Below are 17,930 nucleotides of genomic sequence, written 5' to 3'. Positions count from 1 at the left end.
ACTGTGTGCAACTGTATTTTTATAGTGAAGTAGAAAAAATAAATTTCCCCCCAATGCTTTATTTGAAACATGGAAGTGAACATGTAATCCTCTGCCTCTCACTATCTGTGTGTTTTTGATTCTTCCACAGGACATTTAAAAAGGAGCTTGCACTGAAAATCACTGGACTTGGAACCATTGGTGGTGAGGGCTGGTGAACATCCATGCTCTGCAGTATTAGAAAAAGCATTTGGAGACTTGACTACTGTGAATTTCATTTTAGGTTTGAAAAGCTCTGAAGTGTTTAAGTCATACGAGAACACAAAGAGTTAAAAAGGATTATTTTAAAAGAAATCAGTGTAGGTGTTAGAGAAGAAATGTAAGAGCAGGGGAGAGAAAGTATGAAATGCCCTTACTACCCTGCTCCATAGAAACACATTCACTTTTTTTTTGTCACAAAAAGTTTTGAGTATGTAATAAAAGCTAGAAGAAACTCAGGGCACTGTTTCTCAACATCATTATACAGAGAAACTGGTTGAATCTGGCATGCTGCTGTATGTAGCCCTCCAAAGCAGACCAGATCATGTATTTTTGATTACACATGCCCCATTTTCAAAAATGAAAGCCAGGTTCTTTTTAGACAATATCATTTTACTAATCTTTTTTGAAAAGATGAAGATTTTGTATAACTGCTGATAATAGGGAAGTGTTCCATCATTTGAAACAAAAAAAAGTTGCTAACAACATGAGGGGGAAGTCACTGGTGATCTCTGCAGGCAGAGCAGGGCCAAGACATCCTGCACACACACTTGTGTGCTCCATCTATTAAAGCAAAAACATGTACAGCTCAGTGCTTGTGTACAGCCACTGGCTGGAAATGGGTATGGGAAGATGGACACTCATCATTGTTCTAATAAGGATATTCATTAACTGTAGGGATATACATAAACTGCCTCATCTGTCTCTTGCTCTAGACAAAAGCCAGTAAGAACATCATACCTTTGCATATTTACTCTTATTTACACTTTATCATTGGTAGAAATTTATTTCTACAAACAGCTATAAACAGCCCAATTTTAGAAGTCTCTCTGGGAAGAGACATACTTGTTTACTTAATAATTCTCAGTAACATTTAGGAGTTTATGTAGCAAAAAAATAATGCTGTATTGATACTGAGCCCTATTCATTAATGTTACAATTTTGCCTCCTCCAAACAAAATGTAGCAAGAAGTTTTATTGCTTCTGCATTTATTTTAACCAATACAGACTCTTAATGGAAGTCACTGGTTATTTCACTTTCACTTCTGACAGTGATCTTGTGTTTAACTGAAATACAGATTCAATTATTACACATTTAATGCACTATTAAACTCAAAGAACATAACAAACTCACAGGATGAGAGTCTGCCAGATCACGGAAAGTTCCTTTTTTGCCCATTAGCTTCCTGTAGACAACCATGGGGAAATGTACATCCAGTATGCAGTTGTTGTAAATAGCCAGTCCCAGTACTATGCCAATCAGGGTAAACTGACCCTCAGTTTCAAAAGAGGACGGATTAAACCAAAACAGTTTTGTAGACTCATCATATGTGAACATCCCTGTTAAAAAAAAAAAAAATTGAACAATTATGGTTGCAATTCAATAAAAATGGCACATAAAACATACCATTATAAATCCATTTGCACTAGCCTTTAAGACCTGTTTAACTTAACACTATACTGAATTGAGTGGCAAAGAGAAACTACTTACCTTAGGGTCACTGGAGCTGCTCAAAACACTGCTACTTACATCACCACTAAAAGTGTGTAAGAGAACTGTGACACAACATCCTGCAACACTTAATGAAGCTGCATGTACACAAGCTTTCACCCCCTCCACTACTGAGGAACCAGCAGCACACTCACAACAGCGATTGTTACTAATAAATACAGAAGTACAAGAAAACACAGTGAAAAACATGTGGATGAAACAATCCTGAGGAACTCTTAATTACTAAAAAGTGACAGCCTTTCCTCAATGTCCAGTTCCAGCAAAGGAAGAGGACCAGATGCAGCCCTACTACTTCATTAAAAGCTATGATGATGGAGCAGAGATTGAACATCACACATGATTTTAGAGTTAGATGTCCAACAGATTGTTTGCTTGTTTCAAGGACCATTACTTTGAGGACCATTATTGCAGCTATTACAAACATCTGAACTTGAGGGGAAAACGGACCATGGCCTGAGCAGGGGTTGCAATTTTAACAGCTTGTCACTGTCACTAAAGGGAGTGGTTTTGCTTCTCTCATTCAGTTTGCCACTTCAGGTGACCAATTTCCTGCCCAGCTCATGAGCTGAGCACTGAAGACTTCAACAAACGGCTGAACTGGTGCATGCCAGAAGCTGCAGGGAGAAAATGTGAAGACAAGAGACAGGCAGAGGTCCTTACCCTTTTTGCTGTAGCGAGACACAAGATAACTCTTGTTTATGAAACTGGAGTGTGTACAGGCTATAAATTATTTAAATAAAATCCACAATGAAATCCATTGCTTACCTGACTAGATACTGAAGCAAGACAAATGCAAACCCCATGGACTTAAGGTGAGAGAGAGAGAGACCACCCTGGCCAGGTACAGTCACAATCACCTATTGCTTGTACAGCTGTCACCATTTTCTGGCAGAGCTTGAGAAAAACTGTCCCAGGCTCCTTATACTCAACATACCATAATTCAGACTCATGTGATGAAGAGTATCAACTACATTTGCTACAAGGATTTATCTAGTCATCTCTTAAAAGATACACTTGTTTACAACCTATGAGATGCACAAACTCATTACAAAGCCACATCAACACAAAATTGAAGACTGAAAATATCATCTTCATTCAAGAGACAAAGACTCTTTCCTCATTCCATGTAAGGCAATAAACTGCAAGCTCATTCCAAGACTCTGCCTATTCCCCAGAATGTGTCTCAGTAAGTGACTAGGGCTGGATCAACAGTTAGGGGAACACACAAGTAAGAGACTGACCCATCAGATAACGCAACTGGAAATCAAAAATGGATGGGCAACTCAGGCATATATAGGCCAAACATTATATAGAATCCTGTATGCCATTTTCTGAACTGACTAAAATAACTTCAGGATTACTAGTACATAAAGCAACAACTTGATCTTTTTGGAATATGATGGAAAAGTTAAACTGTCAAAACAAACAACTGCAGCAAATGTCTAATAATGAAGGATCAACAGTTTACCCAGATCCACATCTGGAAACACTTTAAGGTAAAATACAGTATTTTTACCCCCTCACCAAAATTAAGACTACAATACATTAAAATGATAATAAAACACTAGAAGAAACTGAACTCTGCAAGAAGGGGAAAACAACTGCCCTTGAAGTGATATGAAATTATCAATTTTTTCCCTTTACCATGAAATACCTTTACCAGTATTTTTTCTGAGTTATTGCTTCCTTTGAGTAAAACTTTAAAGTAGTTCAATATGGAAATACTCAAAAAGTCAAAGAAGCTATAATAACAATAGACATCTCTCCAAATACACCTATGAGAGGACAGACAGTTTAAATTCCACTTTAAGGATCTCCCTTGTTTTCTCAGGTAAAGAAAGCATTTATAAATCAACAAAAGTCACACTTGATATATCTGGTGCATTGCTATACTGCAATGCACATATATACATATATATGTATATACACACACACTGAATTCAAACTACATTTTCTGATTTTACACATTTATGCCAAAAGCCAATAAAAAGCTTTTTTCCTCCAGAGTTACTACGAATACAAAATGTGTAAATACTTGTTTTACATTTTTAATAGAGAAGTAAAACTTAAAATATGCTTGCACAGCTAATCTATTGCCTATATTTAAATGCAGGGAGTATATATACAGTGCTTGGATCTTAGGTAAGCACACTTGAGCATTACTAAATAAAGAGTATTTCAACACACCCACACAACTTCTGTTTAGATAAACTCAAGTTGAAAATGTACTTATTTTGCACTGAAAATAGATTTTCATCAACTGAAGGATGAGGAGTTCTTTATTTTGCTATACTTCAAAGTAAGCTAATTCAGATTCCAAATCTCCAAGTTAATTGCATTTTTCAGAGTGAGTAAGGCTTGTCTATGGTTCTGTACCACTTGTTATAAGAACTGGCTTGCATATGGTGAAGGGCTAGTGCCAAGATTCAGATTTTTGCTACTCATTCTGGGTACTTGATAATGATGCCACCTCTCTAATCCAGTCAAAAGAGATTTCTGTGTATGCTCATCAGTTTTCTAAGCTACAAAATCAAGAACAGCAGCTTTCTCTTTTAAAATAGTCCAGTGAAACCAAATTAACAGCCATGAGCTGTCAGGCTTCTTTAATGGAAGCCATCACAGGAAGTACAATGTAACATCATATTTCACATAAAATGTGAAATTAGTATAGGAACCTGGCAGGTCTCATTTCTATTCTAACATGAAGTATTCTTATTTTATAACATTTTTATCTTTTCAGAGTAACAGACAGCTGCACACTAAAAGAAGCATGTCCTTGCATAAACAACTGGTGCAGGGAGCAAGGGAAAAAAGAATATGATCGAAGTATGACTGCTGAAACACAAATGTAAAATTTTGGCTCTAGTATATCAAATTACTCTTGGTTCTTTAAATACAATCAAATTTGACACTGCTGTCACACTTTGGATCTGCAGAACTGAGACTATCAGATTTATTATGCTGGAGGAAGTGGAAGAAATAACTTGAAGGTCTTCCTCTTTAGTTTGATTAGTAATTCTGGAAGCTAATCACAAAGCAAAAGGAGGAGAAAGGTGAGAACAAATAAAGGAACCCTGCAAAAAAAACCCTCTACTACTGATACACATCCAAACAAGTATTGATGGTTCTCATTAACTGTACACAGTTAGTCCTTCCACCATTCCCCCTTTAAGAGGATGACTGCTGACAACACAGTGACCTTCAATGTACAGCAAATACTCTCTGGACCATCAATGAAATCTGGAGAGCTTCAGAGAGAAGCAGCAGTGGATATAGAAAGCACAAACATAGAAAAACTCAGTTTGGAAGATCACCCAGGCCAAGTGAGAAATATGTGTTAAATCAGTAAATCATTAGAACACATACCGATATCTGGATTGAATATTTCTTCCACAACCAGTTGAAAAAATTCTTTGGAAACACCTCCTTCATCTACCCCTTGCTCTCCTTCAAATTCAACATACAATTGCTTCTTCAAGTCTGCAGGATTTTCCATGGCAATCATCTCTAGCTATTGAGTGAAGAGACAGAAATATTTCATTAGTAATTCTATTTACTGCAATAGTTTAGTATCAGATGATGAAACCAAAAGTACCCTACAAATTTAAGAAGAAAGTGAGCACAAATCACAACAGTAAAATAAGAGAAATCAATAGTAATGCTAAACCACTCTAGGCATGTTTTAGAATCTGGGATTAACAGCAAGAAACTTACCACAGAACTGATCTGTCAGCCCATTAAAGCTCACTGGCTGTTAGCATTCTCTATTTCTATTCTTTTAAGCACTTATTTTAAACAAGTTATTGTGTTGCATACAATTCACCGAAAAAAGAAGAAAACAAGATGTATTACTGGGATAATTAAATTCATCTGACAATGAAGATTCTGCAATATGATCTACATGTTTGACAATAAACAGCTTTGTGAAGGGATTACACAAAGATATGTCTTCAGAGTGGGAGACAGAAAACATAACTTTGATGAGTAGTTGCAGCTCTCAAACAAAGAGCTGGGGAAAAAACCTAAAACCAAAAAAGACAGTATTACAGTCAAATCAACCCCTTCTCCTTGACCCTAATGAGGAAGCCTCAAAACTCTCTTGCTCTTATTTCTTCAGTGCCTTTGAACAGATCTACTGCACTGCTGCTATGAAAGTGAAAATTCAGTTAAAGCCAAGTAGAAAGTCTGATGTTACAAGAAGGGGTTTCAAGTCTATATAAAGACCATTAGAAGCCACAGAATCACAAAATAGTTCAGGTTGGAAGGGACCTGGAAAGATCATCTTGTTCCAACCCTTTTGCCATGGGCTGGGACACATTCCAGTAAACCAGCTTGCTCAAAGCCCCATCTAGCATCACACAGTTCCAGGGATGATGGGACCTTCCCAACTTTTCTGGGCAACCTGCTGCAGTGCCTTCACAGTAAAGAATTTCTTCTGAATATCTAATCTAAACCTCTCCTCTATCAGATGAAGTCATTTGTCCTTGCCCCATCACTACATGCTGTGTAAAAACTTCCTCTCCAGTCCTCATCAGCCTCCTTTACGTGCTGGAAGTTTCTATAAAGTCTCCCAGGAGCCTTCTCATCTCTGGCTGAGCAACCCCAACTCTCCCAAGCCTGTCTTTATAGGAGAGGTGCTCCAGCCCTCTGATCATTTCTGCATCTCTCCTCTGGACTCACTCCAACAGGTCCATATCCTCCTTATGGTGGGGACCCAGAGCTGGATGCAGCACTCCAGGGGCAATCTCACAATAGCAGAGTAGAAGGGGACAGTCACCTCCCTTGACCTGCTGGCCATGCTGCTTTTGATGCAGCCCAGGGTATGGCTGGGTTTCTGGGCTGTGAGTGCACACTGCCAAATCCTTCACTTGCCTACACCAAAAATATATCCTTTCAGTAAATCAGAAGTTAAGCAAGAATATTTTGCAGCTGATACGAAATATGCTACTTAAAAGCATAAACACACTGGTTACACTTATGCAGCACAATTAGACTAAACATACCTATGTGGCAAAGAAAACTCAGCAGTAAATTAAGGCACTGATGGACCTGTATACTCCTCTACTAAGACCATATTACTTGTGAGATTTGCCTCTGATCTGGGCTACTGCAAATTGTACTTACCTGCAGGTGTCCTTAACATGCTAAACCTTACTTTTTATGTCACTACCCTTATCCACATGTGCCAACACTCCTTACAGCACAAGCACAGAATTTTACTACAGAAGTGTAAAGTAGAACAGAAACAGAACAGAGAAGGTAAAGGCAGAAGTTATGATACCATTGACTCACAAAATCACACCACCAGCAAGACACATTTTTTCCTGCTAACTGCCAAGTCAGCCAGACATGATCCAATAAGTGCAGCAGGTCAGGATGTGTGAGAGTTAGGGGGGTTATCATAATGGGTTTGAAGACTTTGAAGCACCTCATGCAAAAGGAGCATGTGGAGAAAAATATTGCACTACCTTGTATTGAAAACTAAATTTGGAAAGAGAGTGTAACCTCATAGAATATAAATATCAGTTTAAAAAACCACAAAGGCAAGCCATGAAGACCCCAATAATGACAGCAAATGAGATGTGTCTATATTTCAAACAGCAAACCACATTTTCTGAAAAGCTTAGTTATGTACTACCTAAGCCATTTGTATAAAAAATCCTTTTCCTAGGCCAACAATGGAGCTTAAACCATGTTCCAAGTACAACTTGCAACTTTTGAAAAACAAAGAACTGGCATTTATTTTAAAACTGTAAATTAAATGGTCAAGCTGGACAGACTGAAATTCTCCTATTTGGATCCCTTCCACTTAAAACCAACAGCAATAAAGCTGTGGGTTTTTTTCTCCCCAGTCATGACTTTGTTGGCTTTGTAGTCTTTACTGCCAGTAATTTATTATACTTCAAGATCTATGAATTTTCATGAGTTCTGAGAAAGCATATGTTGCCTCTGCATTTCTTTTGGGACAGCAACCCTATGTCATAGTGTGAACATTCTCTTGTGTAATGGAAATGCACTAAGAAAATTGTCCATATTTACACATATAGAGCAGTTAAATTTCAAAATGATTTTTGGCTGACAAAAACAGCCTAAAAAAAACAGGAAGGAAACAATCTTAGTTGAGCAATGCAGGCTAGGCAGATTAGAACAGTGCAGTGGATGTCTGCAAGGGAGTCAGATAAAGGATTACCCAAAAGCCAGCATTTTGAGCAAAGCCTGATGCTCCTTCGAGTAGATTCTATAAGCAGGAAAATGCTGCTAAGCTGCTCGACTCAAAGTTGCAGGTTTAGCTGCTCCTTTGAATATCTGTGTCAACACTGATGCCTCACAATAAAAGCTGAAAGCAGTGGGCAACAGCAGCAAACAGGACAGTAAGGAGGCACTTGATTTTAGCAGAACTGCAGCAGTGTTTCTATAGCAGGGAAATATGAACTTCAGTTATTGCTGTCTGGCTCTTGGGTTTTTTGGGGCTTTTCTTTGTTTGTTTTTAATAATCACAACTACCTCAACCTTGTCAACATAGATGCTGCTAGATAAACACAATCCAGCTGTGTGAATTACCAAAGTTTTAGGAGTTGTTTTCTGTCATAATGGTTTAACTGGCCATGTCATTGGAACAATCATTACATTTTCCAGGGACTTTCTGAAAAGAAGATGTGTGGCATGACTAAAGCAGCAGAAGGATGTATTAAGTAAAAAGCTGAGAGCTGATGTAAGAAAGAACATCTGTATTTTGTTTGCTGAAACAAACAAAGTACCACAACTTAAGACATTGGGTGATTTTACTTTGTTTACAGAATAATACTGCTTTCCTGAAATATGACAACATTTAAAAGCTTAATGTAACACCAGAGTTTGGTGACCTGCTTAAAACAAACAGCAACTGAAGTAATTTCTATGCAGTTTAAAATGACCACAAACCACCTTAAGTTCTAACATAACATAAAAGTTCTCTTTAAGGCAGAGGCTAGAACACTTTTCACACTAGGTAGCAAAAATGACAGAACACAGCTAATTTAAGCTTGAAAGTACCAGTGGCACATCATGATGTCACAACGTCAACATGTTTTTGTTAAAACCAGCATGGAAAGTAACAGTTACAGTGACAAAGCAGCCTTTTCTCCAGCTTGCATTTGGAGCTTGCACAGCCACATGCTCTGCATCCAACCAAGGTATACCATTGCTGGCATTTTCACCTGAACACACAAACTTCAACTTGGTCTGAAACAATGTCAAATCTCCTGAAGTACTTATCTTCTATACAGGAGAGAATCTGCCTACTGGGTTCAGGTGTCACAGAAGAGTTTTGGTCTTCAATATACTCAGCAGTCACTTACAAGCAGAAGAGGGTTGCTGCCCACTAGCTGTCTGCATTCTATGTGAAATTCATCAAAATAAGTTTCTAATTTGTAAGCAAGTACAAGCCTGACCCTGCTCAAGGAATCCACCATGTTTTCCACTTGTAGAAGTTGTGTGTCCTAACTCACACCCTTTAAGTTATTGCTACCTGAGAAGAATGCCATATTTAACCTGGGCCATTGGGGTGGGGGAAAAATAAACTCAGAAGAAGGGGATGAAAGAAATAGCTCTTGGGGAATGAAAAGTGAGAAGAGAGGATTTAAGGATATATTTCCTTTCATTGCTACCACAAACAACGTGACTCAGCAGTACAGCTAACCTATTAAACCTGTTAGACTGAAAAAAAGCATTTTAACTGCTGTCAGGAACTGCAAATTGAGCTACCAGCTCCCAAACACAAGGGTTCCCTAAAAAAAGTGGGGACTAAAGTGTTACAAATTCTAACATTCCACCCTTGTCCAGGTGACTTTTCAGACTAACATACATACAAATATGTATACAGTAAGTATATAATATAAGGAAAGATGTTGCATTAAATAATTTCCAATAAAAAGAAAAAATACGTTTCTGAGGCAAGTTTCATACATACAAAGAAATTGAACAAGGAATTAGTAAATAAAATTTTTCTTTAGATGTATGTGTTTTAGGCAACTAAGATTCTGTCTTTAAACATGAAAGTTTTGACTTTAAACATGATAATACCTTAAAGGTATTTAAAAAGTATTTCTTCAAATTCTTAGCAAAAGGAAAAAGGTCCTACATTAATAGTAGTAACCAAAAATCACTTACCAGTGCTCATATTTGCTTTAATGAAGTCTAAGAAGTGAGAATATATACATATTGAATTATAAAAGCTAAAATATTAAGTACTGATAGGAGAAAAGCAGCTTGGTAATGACTTCATCAGCTCAACTAATTAGCAGAAAGCCAGTGTTTAGTGTGTTTGCAAGAAATCACAAAGGCTGATCAATGTATTTGTTTGAAAAATATTCACCATAAGTAAGGAAAATATGAGTAAGACTATCTCAATCTCATTTTTGTCAATATTCTTGAAGATGCCTTTATCAGGAAGTTACCAGTTATTCCACAGATACTCAAAAAAGTCTGCAAATATTCAAACCTCTAAAGTCAAAAAATATGAAATTCAAGGGTAAATGTGTTGGTACTCATAATCATTACCTATATATTAAGCATATCCAGAAACATTTTGTCACTGAACTAAGAGCATGCTTTCACTACTGAAGATTATTATCTTTGAAAGATCTTTCTGGTATTTTCCAGTGAGACCTTTCCTAAATTGAGTACTGTACACCTGTCCTGATATTAAAATGAGAACAAAAAAATTAAAGGAAATAGGCACATTGTGATCAACAGCTATATTAGAGGATTCATTCCTTAACACTTCCTGGGGAATATTTAAAATCTATTCCTTGAACAATTATACTTTGTATCATCAGTTAAGACATACCAGAAGTTACAAGGTAGATTCTGTACCCACTTCATATGATACAATTTCCCCTGCACCCAATCATCCCACAACAGCTACCTTGTAACCTTTCTGTCTGATACAGCACACAACTACCGCCCTCCACTTTGAATGGCAGGTCTGTGCTCAACTCCATTTTACTGAATATTGTTCATATTCCACTTCTGAGAAATGCCTGGGCTGCACTTGGTCTTGCTGGCTACCACTACAGTTTAGTACCTGAATTTAGAACAATTTTATACTTTCCCTTTATTTTCTGTCTCGGAATAAACAGTTTAAAATCTGTTTCCTCGGGGCTCTGACAGTCAGGTCACCATACAACAGTTTAAATTAACAGCCAGAGAGGAACCATGGCAAGTGCCCAGGCATGTAACTCAGGCTGAGCCAGTGCTGCTGCAAGTGCATCACAATTTAGATTAGAATGTTTGAGCTTAATCCGAATTAACTTTCCTAAACTTCCTACAGGCCAAGAGTGTGCAAAACAGTGACTGCTCTGGTGCCACTGCAACTTGATGTTGCCCACAAGCTTCTTAAACTACACTAAACATTTTTTTTTTTTTGTCCTCAAAGGTTTCAACTTCTACAACAAGCAGTATGTGAAAGAATGCCTTTTCTCATACTTATGGACTTCCTTCTTATCAGCATAAAGAGGAAGGTTTGCTTTTGCTCTGCTGGAAGTGACATTGAAAAGAAGATCCTAAAATTAGCTCTTATGCTCTTTCAGCTCATCCTCTTCTAAAGAGAAAATATTCTCTCTCCCTTTTTCCCAGTATTTATGTGCCCAAAGCTGAACATTCAGGGAATAAGCTCCATTGCAATAATATGACAAAAAATAACTGGATACAACTGTAAATCTGATAGGTAGTGAAATTACAAGGAGTATTCTTAAAAAAACTGGTACACAGTACTTTTATATTTATTTGCCTAATATAAACTTGAGTTTACAGGCAGAAGCCATTTCTGCACTGCAGAAATTTAATTTTTTATTTTGGTACTGAAGACAAATGTTTTCCCTGACAAGTCATAATATCAGCAATTCCCATGAAGCAGCTAACCCAGCTGGAAATTCCCAGGCATACAGAAAAATCAAGGTAGGAGATCATTCAGGGTTCTCACAATTGACCTTCACTGGCATTTAAAGTCATAACTACAAGTAATAGCTGGGCTGAGAAGCAAAATCAGGTAACTTCCCCAAAACCTCTCTAAACCTTTCTGGGTCTTCAGTAACAAGTTTTAAGCCACGAGAAAATTCAAAAATTTTCAAACCTTGTGCTTTAAGAACTGAACACGATAAAATGAGTTTTTGAAATTTACCAGTTTAAAAAAAAAAAAAAAAAAGGAAGGGTCCTAAAATTAAAGAGCATATTAATGTCATTTATGAACCTATTTACAGTAAAATAGTTTGGATCCTGTATGATTCTGCTCTTCCAAAAATGCATGAAGAAATGGCATTAAGTTTTAATTTAAGAAGTCAGCACATTCAGAATGAGGCTGCTCTCACATTTCTCTGGTATTAACAGGTCTGTCTTCCTTTCTCAGTAGTATTGGTGTTGCCACCAAATTAAAATAATGCTTTATTTCTAGAAATTAGTAACTCCACAAGAAGAGTACATAAGTAAAATGTTTTAATTCTAACTTCTATCTGAAAATCCCTACCATCAGAAAACAATCCAGAAGAGTGCAGAGGACAACGAAACAGAAGTTGGTCACTCTCACCATCAAGATCTGTGCAGGGTCTGATAATGGGCAGTAAGAGCTATTTGACACTTTAAAACATCTAAATCTGCAACCACTCTGAGCAGAAGTAGTTCTGCTGAACATAGCAATCTCCAGCATTATGCTTAGAATTCAAACAGTAAAGGTATTTGAGGTTGTTCTAGAGGAAATGCAGTATATATGCACTCACACTGAGTCCTTCTCAGTTACTCCAAGCCCATGTGGTTTGCAGTCAGATCTCACAAAGCCAGGCACCGCGTTGCTGCGGGACTTACCCGGACAAGCGCATCATCGATGATGTGATCACGTCTCACTTTCAGTCGCAGATAGGGGTTGAGCTGCTGCCCTTGAACTAAGCTGTAGAGCACAGTTATGCGTCTCTCACTGTACATCCGGATCCTATTGTCATAATACAATCCCAGGTTCTTGGTAACAGCATTCAATATGAAGGGACAGGTCATAAACGAGAATTTATTCTCTGTTTCTACTTTGAAGAAAGTGTAGTCTTTGTCCATTTCTAGAACATCATTCAGTGGTTCATTAATAAATTCTTCAAAAGGGATAAGTGGTTTTCTGCAATCTATAGTTTTAACACCAAGTTCAGTTTCCAGTGGGTCCACTCGAGGACCTTTTTTATTTCTTCTTTCCTCACCCAACAGCTCTTGAAGAGTTAGTTCACTTGATTCTGGGATGGGTTCTTCATCTTCCTCTTCATTATGATCTGTATCCACATCCCCTCCTACTACATTTGCATAGTAAACCATTTTCAAGCACTTTGAAGCAGCAACAACGGCATCATCATCATTCACTAGGTTACGACTATTGAACTCGTTGCTTATGACTTTGTAAGTAATAAGCTGCTGAAATGTTTCCATCATTCTCCGAATTTGATCTGCTCTGTACTTAGACCACAATCTGACCAGTTTTGCTTGAGCTGCAAGGGGTAGTTTGCTCATTGCTTTGCAAAACAACGGTAGAGCCATTTCCAGATATTCTGGGCTATGAAGATTGCCATTCTCCATAACGATAATAAACAAATTCAGATAGTTAGGATCCCGAGAGTACACATTATGGTAAGTCAAGTCACATTCCACATTAGGTGACAAGTACACAAGTGCATTTAAAAAGGCAGTTTCTATTTTTTCATTAGAAAGTAACCTATCGTAGACCCGTCTGACTGCTTCAATATCTACAGACACTTCATCTGGGCCTAGTTTTTGGAGGTTATTGTCTCCCTGTGTGTTATCACCTATTCTTGATGACGAAGATGATGATGCACCAGAATCCTCTTCCATAGCAGCAGCCGAACAGGCAGCTTTTTCCTTTTCATCTTCATCTTTGTCTTCATCCTTTCCTTGAAGAGACTTGAGCTCCTCCTTGGTGTGCTGCTTGGTTTTTCGGAAACTCTGCACCAGTGCTTCAGCACTAGAAAACACTCTCCCAATCACCCGGATTAAAGGGGAATAATCCTCTTTTTCTCGACATAGTTCAAGAATTTCATATATCTTGTCTTCTGTTAGAAAAGTCACATCTACAAAAAAGATAAAAGTATTAGTCTTATTAAGACAAAAATGAAAAATATAAATTACTTCTGGTTTGCCCTGCCCAAGAAATATGTGTGTCATATCATCACTAAAACTCCAAAAATAGTGCTGAATAAATTCAAGACGGATACTTTATAATTTCATTAGCATGAATAAATCATGATCTTATTCACTGACCTTATAAGATATTTTATTCATGGATGTCAATCAGAGAATGTGCACAATGGTGAAACTGTTTTGCAGCCAATTAACTACATTTGGTAGTTAACAGTACTGTATTGTCTAAACAAGTGTAATCAGTAAGAGGTTTAAACTTCACAAGACTTAATTAATAAGGCTGTGACAGTCTTCTAGTAAATCTGCACAGTTAATACGTAAGTCATTAAACTAAACAAACTAGACTGCATCAACCTCTTTTTTCAAATTAGACCTTGAAGAAAAGACTCAATCACTTGTTTTGTTGTACGTTAGTGGGAATATAAGACTTCTTATTTCTTCTCTTCATGCCTTCTCTAACTGTTTTTAGACTAAATTGATGTCTGAAAACCCTCCTAAAACTCCTAAAAAAATTTATGCTGCCTTCTAAATTACATATACAGTATGGCATGAAGATTATCTCTTTGTACATTAGGCCTCACTAAGATAAGCAACTTGGGCATACTCATCAACATGTTATTAAGATGAACAAGATGGTTTATACACATCATCTGCTCCAAGTACCTGTCTGTTCTCCCTCTCCCCAGACTTCTGATACAAAATAAGTCATTTGAAGGGTACACTTGTTATTTGAAATCTTCCTTTCTCTTTAGAAAAAAGAAAGAAAACTTTTTTTATAGCTTTCTCTGTTACTTCTCTAACAGAATCCACAGATACTTTCACATCAGGTGACGATTTACAGTAGGATTACCACATGATCAGAACCTGAAAAGATATTCTAGTTTAAGCAGATTCTTCTGAACTGACACTAATTTAGAACTAAAACAGAATCTGTTTAATAGCATCTCTTAGAAAACATTTCAGAACTGTATTCACCAACCATATGAGAACTACCTACCTCTGCAGAAAGAAGTGTAACATTTTAATAGACATTTACTAAAGATGTACATTGAAATATTTTGAAATGCGATAATCTACACTGATACTCATTCCAAGAAATCATTAAATTAAAAGCAGATGATGCAAACCAGATGATGCAAAGACAGCCAACCTTTCACAGAACCCCAAGCCACTCTAAGAGTACATATAACACAGGAAAGGTTAAGATTATTGTCTAAGCTTAGACTGGCTTCCAATCTGAAAACACTGACAAAGCTCAAAACTAAAATCTGTTCTACTGAAGCTCTATTGAAAACATTACGAAAGGATTCAAGCTTAGTGCAACATCAATTTTTATCTGCTGCAGTGCATGCTCAGGAAGCAAAACTTGTCTTAAAAGAAGGCTTAATTTTTTTGTGTTAAGAGAAATTTATCTGCTGATACAACTAATGTTCCATGACACGGGTCCTCAAAATGAGGATCACAGTCTCAAGTTCATTGACTCTGGATCACAGACATTATTCATAGCATGAAAATTATCAGCACAAGTTGACAATTTAACAATACAATGAATTTCAGATTTCCATACTTAAATAGGAATTCCTCATTCACTCTTTCAAAGCTTTTAGTATTCCAGGAACTCTAGAAAAGTAATTTAAGTAATTATTTCTGAAGGGTATTTAAATCAATTTATTTAGAACTGTCAATCTTATGTTAGGAATAAAAGCAAGCCACACATCCTTTTCCTTGGCTTTGCTAAACTTTGCTGCAGATTTCCCAGTAACTGTTGTAGTTACAAGTTTTAAGACAGACCTTAAAAACAATTCAGAGTGCTAGATTCCTTAAACATCACCCAATTCCAAAGGTAACTAAGCCTCAGATGAGCTTTAAGAATGCATTAAAGCCCTCTGTCTATATGGCTCATATAAAGAGGTCAATACTTGTGATGCTCCAAGAGAGAAGTCTGAGTCAGTGCTGTGACTTGGGGAGAGGGGATGGTTAGACAGAATAAGGAAAATTCTGTCTCCAAAAAGCTCCACTAAAAACTCAAAAAAAATCAAGAGACAAATCACAAAATAGACTTAATGTGCCTCTTGCTCATTTAATACTACATTGCCTTCCCTTTCCCCTTCATAGTGTTTGCCTCTCTCCTTATTCAGATCATAAATAATTTGGGTACAAATTTATCCTTGCATCAGATAAAGAAGAAACTGATGCTGCTAATTGACTGGAATACCTTATTATGGATTGCTTCTAACACAGCACTATGTTTTATTGATAGTTCTGTAGGATTTTTAAATCTTTGCTGTAAACAATTTCATGTTCTTTAACTAAAATAAATGAATCTGGTCTTGTGTTTATACCACTATTTGCCACAATACTTAAATGTGATCTCCTCAAAGGTTAATGGCTTTTAAAACAATTTGGCCTGGTTTCTGGGTGTGTTTGCATAATGGATTTTGGTGACAACTAATGTTATTCTATTAGTATGTATTTACTATTAGAGATAGTTTGAAAAGCTAAACAGAAGTTTTGAAAACATACATAGAACTGTATTTTATTTTACACTGGTTTAAAAATAACTGTGCTCAAACATTTTTTAGCTTAGTGAATGTATTGCCTATCACCCACTGTATAATTTTTTTCATCTGTTACTTTCCTTAACATAGAATCTGGAATTAGTTAAAGTATAAGTTTTATAATTTATTAACTGCAGAATAATTACAAAACTAGCAAAACTAAAACAGTCATACAACAGCATTTAAAGCTTTTCCATATCTGCAAAAATCATTCTCGTAAGACTACAAATGCAGGTCGATTAACAGAGATGTGGTCAGGATCCAGATTTGGAATCAGTGTTAGGCATTAATCCATCCATTTTCCTTAATCCATAGTAAAACACTCAATTGTCCAATAGTGTATTTTACTAAAGTCAGCAGAACACCACCAGAGTGAAGTCTGTTGGCTTGAACTCATGTATTTGAAACCCATTTTTTTTTAAAGAAAACTGTAAACATCTTACCTTTAAAGTCATCTCTTGGGCCTTGCATCTCCTTCTTGTTCATTTTTCTGTCAGTGCAGGAATTGTTATGGGCACCTTTGGAATTGTTTTCTAGGTAAGCTGAGCTTGTTCCTTTCTTGGAGGGATGAGGATCACAGAGTTTTGCATTAATCTTATAAAGCTCGAGGGCCTTAATGGCTGCTGCATTGTTATCCATACGGAGAAAAGTTGGACAGGAAGCACAAAATTCATTCGTGCAGGCTTCATTTCCACAGCCCTCGGTTAACTGGTGGTAGTAGCGCTCTATTAGATGCTTTGCAGCTGCTCGCTTCCTGTAGCAAACATTCAAACAGTAAGTACAAGGATTAGTGGAGCTTTCACATACAAAGCTCATTCAATAGCATCAGCAAGGCAGAGATTAGTCAGGCACTGAAACACAAGATTTCTGTCAGAGAGAACACAGCAGAAGATTTTTTTTAAATTCAGGATTCTCATCTTGACAAATGCAAATATATTTAACACACAATTTAATTTGTGGATTCTATGTAAGTAAAAGATAAATCCTGTTTATGCATAGTTTTCAGCTTTACATGGTAGTGCTACAGTGAAGACAATCTTGTAGAGTGCTGAACAATTTCAACTGCCACTAAAAAAGAGAGCAATTTGGATGCAAAACAAAGCTGCAACTGAAACAGAACTGGATGTTGTACAGGTGTTGAATCAAATATATAGTACTGAGGCATGATTGCACTGACAGATGAAAAAGGCATGAGACACAAAAATTCAGACATTTATTTAGCAATACCATCAATACTATACTATTTATCTATTTTAACAAGATTCCAGATGACCAAATTATCATATTTAGTCTATTTAAATCCATAGGAAAAAAATTAGACTGATGCTAAAAACACAATTATAAATAGCTTAAGGCTGGATATTTTTTCCTCAGCTTAAATAAATTATATTGTTGTCTAAATAAAAGAAAAAAAACCACCCCAAAAGCACTATCTGCCAAATCCTTCTCTTTCCTCTGCC

General features: G+C 36.8%; 1 protein-coding gene across 3 annotated transcripts in view; it reads right to left on the bottom strand.

Annotated features, from left to right (window-relative positions):
* The window catches only part of UBE3A (ubiquitin protein ligase E3A), a 42,267-nt gene that overhangs the window by 4,003 nt on the left and 20,334 nt on the right, over positions 1 to 17,930 (bottom strand). For all 3 annotated transcript variants that reach the window (XM_079304851.1, XM_079304852.1, XM_079304853.1), the window contains 4 exons: positions 16,914 to 17,224; positions 12,587 to 13,842; positions 5,117 to 5,261; positions 1,373 to 1,578 (listed from right to left, as the gene is read on the bottom strand). In XM_079304851.1, coding sequence (XP_079160977.1) covers positions 1,373 to 1,578; positions 5,117 to 5,261; positions 12,587 to 13,842; positions 16,914 to 17,224 — 1,918 coding nt within the window. The remainder of the gene's footprint in view (positions 1 to 1,372; positions 1,579 to 5,116; positions 5,262 to 12,586; positions 13,843 to 16,913; positions 17,225 to 17,930) is intronic.

This window comes from Erithacus rubecula (genome assembly GCF_903797595.1).
Source record: "Erithacus rubecula genome assembly, chromosome: 1".
Taxonomy (NCBI): Eukaryota; Metazoa; Chordata; class Aves; order Passeriformes; family Muscicapidae; genus Erithacus; species Erithacus rubecula.
Note: the sequence above shows the minus strand (reverse complement) of the source record. Positions and strands in the feature narration are given on the sequence as shown.